Raw genomic sequence first — 12135 nt, 5'->3', positions numbered from 1 at the left:
CTCCAGGGGGAAAGGCGGCTGCGCCTCTGCCGCCCCGTGAAGCCTATTCGCAGAGCGCCAGCGACATCCTCTGGCCGGAGCAGCAGTACCCGCTCCCGGCCCGTGACTGCTCCACCCGTCGCGTATCGATAGGAAATAACTGAAACCCCTCACCTTTCAGCGGTCAGCGTCGTCAGCGGTATGCTCCGTCACTCCGGTGCGGCCTTTCATTCCCCACAGACGTCGTTCTGCGGCCTTCCGTTTCTAACGGGGAAAGACCGAGATAGCGTTACTGCAGTTGAGCTTCAGAATTAATACAGACGCCGCGGTCGTTCTTCCCGCTGCAGTTATTTGCGGTGTGTGTTAATAACGATTCAAAGCTGGCAGTAAAACAAGCAGACGGCCAAGTTTGGGGCGTTTGTCAGTGAGGAGGGGGGGTGGCCCTGCCCTAATGCCGGGCGGCTGACGGCTGACCGCACGCGCGGGAGGCCGCAGCGTTGTTCCACACGGTGCCCGGGTACAAAACCCCCGTTCGGCGTTGGCTCAGGTTCCTTACGCTAAAATCCCACGGGCGTTTTCTTTCCGAAATTGCCTTCTAGCCTTTGTCTGCGGGTGTGTATGTACTTATACACACACATAAAACTATATATTTTCTGAAGAGGAAGGACCCGTACGTTGCCAGTGTGTCGCATCAGGACTGATTAAAGACGTTTCCCGCTTTTGTGCGAACCCCTTCCGTGAGGAAGCCGTTCACGGAGAGACGGCAGACGGCGTTAAACGCGGTTGAAACGAGCCGGTCCCGCAACAGACCACACCGACGGTGGCGGAGACCCCGCTGCCGTGACTGACTCCCCCCGGGACGGACAGCCCGGGCTGGCACCGCCCACCCGGCACCTTCCTCCAATCGCGGGCCGCTTGCCGCTATACGTAAGAGGTCACGGTGCGCTCGCGAGCGGCGTCGCGTAGCGACCCGGCGCGTTGTGAGGCGACGCGCGCCTCTCTGCGTGGGGCGCCGTTACGGCGTTGGAGCGGGTGGTGGGGCGGCTGGTAGCCGCCAGGCCGGAGACAGGCGGTCGGTAGGAGCGAGCGGGCGTGCGGTGGAGGCTGCCGCACCGGGGCTGCTCTCTGAGGGAAGGGGAGCGGGGGGAGCCGGGGGCGGCCACAGCGCAGGCCGGGTAATTACCTCAGCGGCAGTCCCACGGCGCCAGAGGCAGGGCGGCGACAGCACCGGCTCCTAGCGACAGCCCACGGAGCACCGGGCGAAGCAGGGTAACGTGCCAGGTCCACCCAGGAGATCCGAACAGCGCCACAGGAGCAGGGCTAGGAGCCGGCCCGCCCGGCGTGCAGCTCGGGGGAGGGCTCACGGCCCCCGCCTGCGCTTAAATGGAGCCCGAAAACGGAGGGCGTGGGCGGAGGCTTCAGGTGAAAGTGGTCAGGACAATTAAGGTGCAGTAGCGCCCTGACAGCGAGCTCCGGGCCCGCCACCTCAGGAACCGGGGTGAACGCGAAGGCTGAGAGGGGTTTTTACATCCGCGGGCGTGAAACGCTCTCCCTGCCTGTCTCTCCGCCGCCGGCGGGCCGTGTGGCGCTGAGGTGAGGGGGACCCGCTGCTCAACGGGCGCCGTTCGAGCGGGGGGTCCGTTGCCTCCTCGGGGCCGGCGCTGCAGGAGCCCGGTTCCGTCCCGTTGACGGCGAACGGAGGTGTTTCAGCGTTGCAGAAACCGAGTTTCAGATGTGTTATGTGTTTACTGGCACAGGGCCAGTAAGATCTTGTGTATGCACAGAGATGTGTTCCTTTCAGAACTGCATAGAGTGATTGCTTCAGGCCCCCTTCTTGCATACGTATCCTAAAGATAGCTTTGTTAGTTCAAACTAAAATCTATCCTTAATCATTCACAGAATTACTTTGCTGTTCTTCAAATATCTGTATAGAAGCTTTCTATGTCCTGTTTGGTTTTGAGGTTTTTTTGCTATCATGCTGACCTAGAATTACACACATTTCCAAGCAGTTTCTGAATTATACGTGCCTAAACAGTGAAGGGGGTTTTGAGCATTTTTCTGCAGAGCTTAGTATAACGGATCTATCACCGGAGCTTTTAAGAACTAAACCAATATTAAATTGAAATAACTTTCTTCTATTAGTTGCCAGGTTAATAAAAAGAGTAATGTCATGTCCAGTATTTGGTGCCTATTTAATTCTTACATTGATGGCTAATATCTGCCTGTTTGTTGTTAGTAGATGTGAATGGAGTCTCAGTATCTGAAGAGATGTCTGGGAAATTGCTTGAAAAAAGGACTGGCAGAAGTTGTAGAGCATCGGCCAGCAGATCCGATAGAGTATCTGGCACATTGGATTTACAATTACAGAAGAATCTTAGATGAAGAAAAAAAGGTGGATGCATCTTGGGCAAAAGATTTCATGAAAATATAATTGATGCTATTTATTCTTTCTTTCTTTTTTTAATTGATTCTGTGTTACCTCTGAAATAGAGAATGTTGGAGAGGATTGAGCTAGAACAAGAACGGGAGGCGGCCCTGGTAGAACTTGAAATGTTAAGAAAAATGAAGGAAGAAGAGCTAATGATCCAGCAGAAACTTGAAGAACAACGTCAGGTTAATAATACTTAATAATAGACGTAATTATAAATAGTATATGATGCTGTGGCATCAATACAGGTTGGGGGCTGACCTCCTGGAGAGCAGCTCTGCAGAGAGGGAACTGGGAGTCCTGGTGGACAACAGGATGACCATGAGCCAGCAATGTGCCCTGTCGGCCAAGAAGACAAATGGCATCCTGGGGTGCATCAAGAGGAGTGTGGCCAGCAGGTCGAGGGAGGTCATTCTCCCCCTCTACTCTGCCCTGGTGAGGCCACGTCTGGAGTACTGTGTCCAGTTCTGGGCTCCCCAATTCAAGAAAGACAGGGATCTGCTGGAGAGGGTCCAGCAAAGGGCTACAAAGATGATGAGGGGATTAGAACATCTCTCATATGAGGAAAGGCTGAGGGACTTGGGTCTCTTTAGTCTAAAGAAAAGAAGATTGAGGGGGGATCTTATTAATACTTACAAATACTTAAAGGGAGGGTGCCAGGGGGATGGGAACAGTCTTTTTTCAGTGGTGCCCAGTGACAGGACGAGAGGTAACAGGCACAAACTTGAACATAGGAAGTTCCATCTTAACATGAGGAGGAACTTCTTTACTTTGAGGGTAGCCCAGAGAGGTTGTGGAGTCTCCCACTCTGGAGACATTCCAAACCTGCCTGGACGCCGTCCTGTGCAACCTGTTGTAGATGACCCTGCTCTGGCAGGGGGGTTGGACTAGATGATCTCCAGAGGTCCCTTCCAACCCTGATCATTCTGTGATTCTGTGATTTAAGGCAGTAAATGGAATCAAGAATATAAGATTGTGTCTAGAGATAATTCACAGACAATTAAATAAATTATCTCATGTAAACTATGTGAAAGATGTGAAACAATACTCACATTAGTACACATTTTTAACCTAACTCACAATTTTGGCTATAGTCATATACTCAGGCGTGTTTCGATTATACATACCAAAAAGGAATGTGAAAAATAATTACTACAATATGACCATATTTGTAGTAACTGCTCACAAAATGCTACAGCACACAGTATTCTGTAGGCCCAAATGCTCTTGAATGTGAGCATTTAGATTTTGCGGTTTCTGAAGTTTTGATGCATTAGGACTTAGGCTCACAAAGAATGAACACTTTTGTATTAGCTATTTCCAATTGGAAATTTTAAAGGTTGACGACAAAGATGGTTAAAGTTAATGACATTGCTTACTAATCTTTTCTGTAGATTTGGTTCTATGTGGATTCATCTGTCTGTGCTAGATACTATGCAAAGAATCAAAGAGCTTAATCCAAAGTATAGGAGATAATGAATATAGACCGATAACGAGCATGCAGAATGAAACAGTATCTTAAGTGTGTGCACTAACTTCACTGTTTTCTTTTTTCTCTTCTATCCATGTGAGTCTAAAACCTATGAAAATACTAAGTCAGATGATACTGAAAGGGCTTTATGTTATTATCATTGCAGTTATATTTTATACTTCCTTTTTTATTTTAAGATTTCAATCATGAAATACATTGTAAGCAATGGGGTGGGGAAGATGAATGTGATTTGTTGGTTTTTTTTTCTTTCTAATTGTCCTTTCTTAAACTGACTGCAGGGTCAGTTGGAACAAGAACATGAAGAGTTGGAACTGCAGAATGAAGACAACGAAATGCTGTTGCAGCAGAAAGATCAAGAGGTTTAAGCCAAAGCTTAGTCAGTGGTTTGAAAATACTGTTAATCAGTTGTCTTTTCCAGATGCAGGCACTAAATACAAAAGACAAGGCAGAAGCCCATGGGTGTTGAACTAACACATAATTTTTTCAAAAATTGTGGAAATGGGGGAAGAATGTCTTAACACCTTGCTTCCAGTCTGGGTTTTATACTTGAATTTTGGTCTGTTTATTAGGTTTATTTAGTTTATATTCAGAACAGACCATAAATTTATTGCAAAATTTAGCATAAGGTCATCTTAATTGAATGTTTCACATTACTCGACGTATTTATGAGAAAGTATTATAACTTAAGCATGTCTAATTTAAGTGTCTAGACACTAACGTTTTACTGAGTGTCAGTGCAAAATCCATTTGCTGTACCTGGAAAAGGAATTGTAGTTTGGAATTGGGATGCCTCTTGATTCTGAGATCCTCCTGGTGCACAGGAATTTATGCTAACAGAAGGCTGCTTATACCAATGTGTCTGTAAATGTATGGTCTTTTAATGCAATTTCAGTAGAAACATACATTAATTGGCATGTTTTTATCAATAAAGCTTTTAAATGTGAATTTCTCTTAAATTTATGTGGAGCAAGTCATTTTAGAGATATGTATGTTTGTAGAGCACTCTTAAAATACTGACAGAACATAGTTGTAGAAAGATGGCAGTATGCAAGTGACAGGAAAAATCAGTATGTAGAAATTTAAACCAAAATTCCTGTTATTGAAAAAAACGGATAAAAATAGTCTTAACAAGCATACAAAGACCATATTCACATACTAACACATTTGTATTGCATGCATCTAAGGTCTTATCTTTATATTAATACATAATTTCATTTTAACACATCTGAAATATTGTCTATAGATACTTATTCATGACATGGAAAACTTTTAACTGAAAACTTGCTTTCATTACCGTAGGAAAATGGAAAGACGATAGCTGAACTTACAGATAGACCTGGAGCACCTAATTTGACTAGAGTTGAGGAGCTAGATGAGAACGGACAATTTGAGGTAAGTGTTTAGAAAGAACAAGGAGATTATAAATTATTGATTCTTACAGATTTGCTTTTGTGCGCTGACCTATCAAAGGTTAAAACTGTTGCAGTTCAGACTGTGCTGGTTCTCCCCTATGCTTTTAAGGGATGGTAATCTGGCCACAACCTCCAAACAGCCCATAGCCTATTCTCTGGTACAAGTTAAACCATTTGAAAAGACTGCGTGGTGTTGGCTGACTAAATCCTCAAGATTTAAAATGCCCTTTTGTATTCAGATGTGCCACAGACGAAAGTACAAATATTCTCAGAGAGGAGGTATCCTTCCTTTGCCATGTGAACATATAGTTATATACAACATGTACTAAATCACAAAAGATGACTTGTTTTTGAGTGATTGAAGTTACTTACATTTTTGTGGTTGAGTGAAGTATGTTTTTTGTGCAGCAGAATGCACTCTTGCGCAGAGATTTCGGAGCAAACTTTTAACATAAAAGACCAGATGCTAAGGACACACTGCTCAGTAAAGCTAGGACCTGCTGAGCACTATGCCAACACAAACGCACCGCTTTCAGAACTACAGCTATATCTCTATATTTGATCCTCGGACATCTTCTATGCCCAGCTTTTTTTTTTTCTTTTTTTTTTTTTCCTTCCTTCCCTCCCTCCCATTCCTTTTATATATGACAGTTCAGGGAAATGAAAGGCCATGAATCAGCCTTCATTTATTGTAAGGCATGGCAGTACATTTAACAGATACTGTCAACTTCTGAAAAATCACTCAGCTTTATGAGTATTCACTGGTCATGAATTTTTGCAGTTAGAGTATTCCAAGTGGTATGACTTGAGATTCTGATATACTAGTTTTAGCACATCATTATCAGAACCCTTTTTTCTTTATTAGCCTTAATAATGTCCTGTTTCTGGTATCAGCAGTATAATTCTAGCTCAGAATTTATATTGTGATATTAATATGTTTTATGCTTAAATTTACTTTATAAGTGTTCTCTAAATATAGTTATGAACATATTTATGACTGTTCTTAGGGGCAGGTTTTCACAGGTGTTTTTTTTCACTAAGGTAAGTCAGATGAGTTCTCAAGATCTCATATAGCCCCAATTTGTATAGTTTCCTGATAATTACATATTAAAAAGTATTCTTGAGGCTTCAGGCATATTTTATGTGTTCTTAAATAAGTGAATTGCAAAACCTGAAGTGAAAACGAGTAGTAAACTTACCTTCTTTTTCTTACGTATGCCATCTTCCAAGTTTTCGTACCTAAAGTTGTTTAAAGTTGGATTCCATTGGCCCTTGGTGATGTTATTTCAGGTTTTACAGTGATGTGTTTGTTGAATTAAACTACAAATTAAGAACAGATCAATTAAAGTAAAATACAGACTTGTACCATTGAAACTATACTGCTCTCAGAATCATAATATTTTATCCAGATTTGCTGGATTTTATAATATAAGTCTGGTGATAAACTTTATCGTATTTCACTGAACAGAAGAATACATAATTATATGGATGAATACTGACTTGTCTGTTGTGGCTTTTTTCTTTTTTCCTCTTTTTTCCTTTTTACAAAGTTCAGTTAACGTTAGCAACTGATAGAATTTCTTTTTTTTTTCTTTTTAGAGTGTAGCAGATCTCATGGCAGAAGAAGAACAAGAAAGTTCCCAACTTATCTGAAAGCAGTAAATATATTTTCTACTCATTACTTGCTGATCCTGAAATGTTATATCTTAATTTATGTATTTTATATGTAGAGCTGATTTACATACCCGTTGTTTCAGCTTCTGTGCTCTCTGGGTATTTACATAAAGTCTGTTAATTCTGGCACGTGGTGCTTTTTTTTTGTTCTTAAACCATTATAGCTAGCACTGCTGACTCAGACGAAGACAACTGCAATTGAAATGAAAGCAGTAAATATGTTTTCTATTTATCGCCCATTGATTCTTGAAGTGTAACCATAATAATTATAGATACAATTAATGTGTCAAGATTATTTTGGAGTAGAGGCTACAATATGATAATCTGAATGAATATGAAAAGAATACAAGATTATTGAAAAATGATTTTCCAAGAATTTCAATGGTTTCTGATAGAAAGAGAGAATGCTCTATGTATTAGAAGATGGAGTGTTCTCACATCAAACTAGGTGCAAAAATCAAATCAGAAGATTTTCCAATTTATCTGGAAGAGATAAATTGAACTTTATGTGGCTCAGTAGACAGATGCACTAAAAGATCTTGTCTGTCTTAGAAATCATGAGGTGCTTTTTGAAAAACTAGGTGTTTGCTCTAGGCTTTATAATATAATTTTCTGGTTATGGTGTGATATTAGGTGAGCTGTAAGTGTCTGCATATCAGTTTTGATTAGTTAGGTCTTAAAATAATCTTTTCTGCATTTGTCTTGAATAGGCAAATCAATAAATTACATCTGCGTTGTCTTTACTAAATACCATTATCAGTTCTCAGAGCTTCACTTCTAAAAAATTTTGGAAGAATATTTAGCTTGATCGACATTTATCTATAAAAATAAGTTTTATAATCCTTAAAGATTGCATTAATTTTTGTAAGAAAAAGTTTCTGTAATCAGTGATATCTTGGTACGGGTTGTCAAGAATGTTCCCTGTCTGTTCATTATAAATGGAAAAGACACCAGCATTAAGAAATCCTCTGCTTCTTGGCTAAAATGTGCCTTTGCATCTCAGTGTCTTCTAGTAATACAGGTTAGTTGGACAGTTAACATTAAGTCATGGCCAGTATTGTGTGATGAAAATACTCTTCATTACAAATTCAGTGCATAGTTAGTGCATTCACTGCATTCTTCAGTTTTGGGATGAAAGTGATTTTTGGGATAATTTCACCTTAATTTGTTTATATTATAGCTAGTTTTAAGAGGTTTGTTATCTTTGGCAAACTGTTAAAAATATCTATATACCCAACAGGCAAAGGTCAATCAGGTAATACATATTTTTCTGCTCTAAATAACTTGTTCATACTAGGCGTAATCCTGTAAATTTTTAAAAAGGTAAGGACTATTGATTTCTAGTATAGTAATATATTATTTTTCCCTTAAAAATAATAAAGTATGTTTATTAAAGAAAATCCCGTTGCCCTCTTTATTGCCATATTGCTTTTTGGAGGCTGTTAATTAATATCCTTAAAATCAAAAGAGAAAAATGTCACTTTCCAGGTATAAATACTTAGAAATGTTTGTGTAACTTTTTAAGTAATGAAAAATGGAACTATTTTTGTGACTAGGTGGTCAGGCTTTGCTGTCTACGTTTATTCTGCATTGGTATAGGCTTGCAATTTCTAGGACAGTGAGGAACCTTTTCTGTGGAATGAATATGCCCTTATGGTTGATATTACAGTAAACCAATTTTGTGACAGTTTATGATTGTATTTATTTGTAACAGTTAAGTAGAATCATTTTAAGGCCGCATTTTAAGATACTACAGTTCTAATTATACCTATTAACACTGTATGCACAGCAGCTTCTTGTGCCAATCTCAACGGGATGAAGTAACTGGATAAATAGTTGGAGCTTCTCTTCTTAGTAGTATGTATAACTGAGTCTTGTTATTTAGATTAAATTTTTCAAAAATTGATAAGTAACTTGTGACCATTTACATTTTATGTCCAGTCATGTTGACTCTGAAAATTTCAGCCTTCACGCAGCGTTCATATTTAATTAGGAAATATGTTCAAGTTATAAAACAGTATTTTAAAACATGCTAGTAAATCATTCTAATTACTATGTTCAACATGTGGCTTTCATTTTCTATCTTTTTGTACCATTTGTATCTTTGTTTTATTTTGTTATATGTGTGTCCACTAGAGTGCATCCTAAATAAACAGACTGGTGTCTCTGGCAGTTACAACCCACGAAAACTACAACTTTTGTTTGTCATTTTGTTTCAGCTTATTTTTAACTGACTTTTTCTTTGAGATCCTGCAGTCTGTATTCCCCATTCTCTTTCCACATAGAAATTTAATTTTTGGATGGAAACTTTTATCAGAAAATTGCTTAGCAAGGGTCAAAATAAAATGTTAGATTCCAATTTTCCTATTCCTTTGCTGTTATATTATGTACAGAAGACGTAAGTTGTTCAAATGTTACTTATAGGAATTCCCGTTTTTTCGGGATTTGATGTGCATAGACCTAGTGCATCAATCGCCTTCTACAGCTTTATAGGAATTCTTATGTTGGTTATTGGACTAGAGGGTAAACAGTTCTTGGCTTAGTGCTTTCTTAAGGTGCAAAGCAGTCTGTAGGTAACTTGGAAATTTAGTTCACAACAATGATGACTTCTGCTTGGGTATCTAAGCCTGGAGGGAAATTAAGGCAACTTAAAATCATCTTTGCCTTCTCCTTCTGAACTTTCTTTGGAGTATACCAAGCTAGAGCCTAGAACAGGAACAGAACAGAGGAGAAGATACTATTTTATTGTTGCTGCATGTGATGTGATTTCAGAAGTGTTAATACAATTTAACCTCTGAGTAAAAACTAAAGTTATATATTGAAAAAAAAGTCATTACCTAATGTAACTTCACTTCAACTTACCTTCCATTTGAATACATTTTTATGGAATGAAGGAGATGGAATTCAGAGATGGAAAATGTTGCTGAAAATAAAATGCTAAATACTGACAGAAGATTTATTAATTTGTCATTTTTCCTTTCTTCAGAATAGTAGCAGACCTATTTAGGCTGCTATCAGACCCCATGTACAGATCCTCCAAAGAACGTGCTGATAGTAACGTGCCCATTCACAGCTGTTCTCATTCCAGCAATACTGAAGCATAAGGATGAAAACAGATATGAAGCCCAGAATAGGATAAAAATGAATCAAATTAACTATAAGCCTGCTTACAAAGATGGAAACTCAGCTCTGCAATATGAGAAGCTTTTCTCCTAGAAGGAGAAATACATGTTGCAGCAGGCATGTTTTAATGTTATCTTTTAACAGAATAGACTTTATTAAGTCTGCAGTCCCCATTCTTATGATGGATGATTTTCCTTCATAGTCTAAAGGAACTAACTTATCTTTTTGTAAGCGAAAGCTTTATACAGTAATTTGCTAATGGTAATGAGAGTTGAATAAATTAGTCTGGATTAAATGTAAAACTGAATTCCACTGAACTTTACTAATACAGTTTACTCATATTTGAAGTCAGCTATTAATTGCTTTACTTCTGTGAAGTTTTTCCTGTGCTTAGGTTAGATAAAGAACAGTGTTGTCTATTGACTACAGCTAGAAAAGAGAGTCTAAACCTGTTATTTGCTGATAAGGACTGATCTACTTTTAAAAATGTCTTACTGGTACACTTGTTTAATGTTTTTTTACTTTTATTTGTTTTCTGGTATTACCATTATAAACCCTCATGCAGTCTTTGTGCTTTATATTTGTGTATTTGTTTCAATTTGTATGATGGAAGAAGCTATACTATTGTAAATGTTTATATAGGTATTATTGGGCTAATAGTAGTGGAAGAAAGGCAGGGTAGAGGAACATCCCATTTAATCAAGCTGTCACAATGTAGCAAACTTTTTAAGAAGTGGAAGACTGATTCACAGAATTTGAGAGCTCTCCCATGTGTATCAAAAGCTGTGGATCTTCCCTCTTAACCTGCACCTCGTAGAATCATTATCATAACACAAAATCAGTGTTTAACTTGCATCAGTGATCAGAATTTTTGTCATTTATACTACTATATTTTATTTGAAGTGAGATACTCTAGAGGACGCTATGTCATGAAAAATTATGTTGACTAGGGCCTGTGTGGAGATGCTGAGTGCTTCCATTTTATCTTTCGTTGTAGGGCACCCAAAATCAATGGCCATTTTGAAAAAAATTTAGATGACCAGTTCCTTAGGTTAGTCTTTTGATTGTATGGACATGAATTAATTGAGAGGGAGGTAAAAAAAAGTAAGTATGTTAAACCATTTTATTATTAATACCAAGCATGTTTATATTATCACCTGTGGATTTACCACAGGCAAACAGTAAAGTAATGTAATAAGTAGAGAAGGTTGCCATTTCCTTCTTGTTAGTGAATCTTATTTATCTATTCCAAAGGCTACATTGATGTCTCTATACTGACACAGAAATATATACTTCACTAAAAATCAAAACTCTTCCCCATCATTTTGCATCTGGCATAATTTACAATTTCAATGTACTTTAAATGATGATGTGAAGCTTGGGTTTGATTTAGAAAACAACATTGAAAATTAGGAATATCATACCAAAGTTATCTGAATAATTTTACCCTCTCTACGGAGTATTTAGAAGGTTTAGGAATCTTTTACCAGACTCTCCAAGGAGATTTTGGCACTTTCCGCATTCACAGATCTCAACAGAAGTTGTTATTTTAAAGGATTATTTTTTTCCATAATCTTGTGAAAGTGTCAAAAATATGTGATTTTAGTTTGATGCAAGAACCCATTGGTGTTTGAGTTCAGCAAATTGTTTTCTGGACAAAAGAAATTATTTTACTCAGTGATTCCTCTACAATTTAGATGTAGTCTAGCAGATTCCAGATAAGGAAATTAGCTTTTTCTGGGGGAGGAGGAGGAAGTATGTCTGAACTTGATCAGTATCTTGGTTAGTCTGTTTTTCTTAATGACCTGAATCATATTTTCAGCTACATAATAGAGCTAATTGTTGTTGTTTTGTTAAAAAAAAAAAAGGCAAAACATTTGTTGGTGCACTGAGGAAGCAGTCTTCCAAGGATCTCAATTTTGTTCTCATTGAAGCTGCTGAAAAAGCTGTGGTTGAAATCATAAGAGAAGTGAGCTCTCTACTAACAGCATGAGTTCTACCTCTGAGAAGCCATCTCCAGTTTATTG

The 12135-nt window shown here is 38.9% G+C and overlaps 1 protein-coding gene across 1 annotated transcript; it reads left to right on the top strand.

Moving 5' to 3' along the window:
- Window positions 1-2224: 2224 nt before the first annotated feature.
- DYDC1 (DPY30 domain containing 1) lies at window positions 2225-6964 on the top strand. The gene is made up of 5 exons (XM_009884578.1): window positions 2225-2371; window positions 2470-2592; window positions 4178-4258; window positions 5199-5291; window positions 6911-6964. The coding sequence occupies exons 1-5, from the start codon at window positions 2225-2227 to the stop codon at window positions 6962-6964; spliced, it is 498 nt and encodes a 165-aa protein (XP_009882880.1).
- The last annotated feature ends 5171 nt before the right edge of the window (window positions 6965-12135 follow it).

Source organism: Charadrius vociferus, unplaced genomic scaffold (assembly GCF_000708025.1).
Source record: "Charadrius vociferus isolate BGI_N301 unplaced genomic scaffold, ASM70802v2 scaffold655, whole genome shotgun sequence".
NCBI lineage: Eukaryota > Metazoa > Chordata > Aves > Charadriiformes > Charadriidae > Charadrius > Charadrius vociferus.
This window is presented reverse-complemented; position numbering and strand designations above follow the sequence as displayed.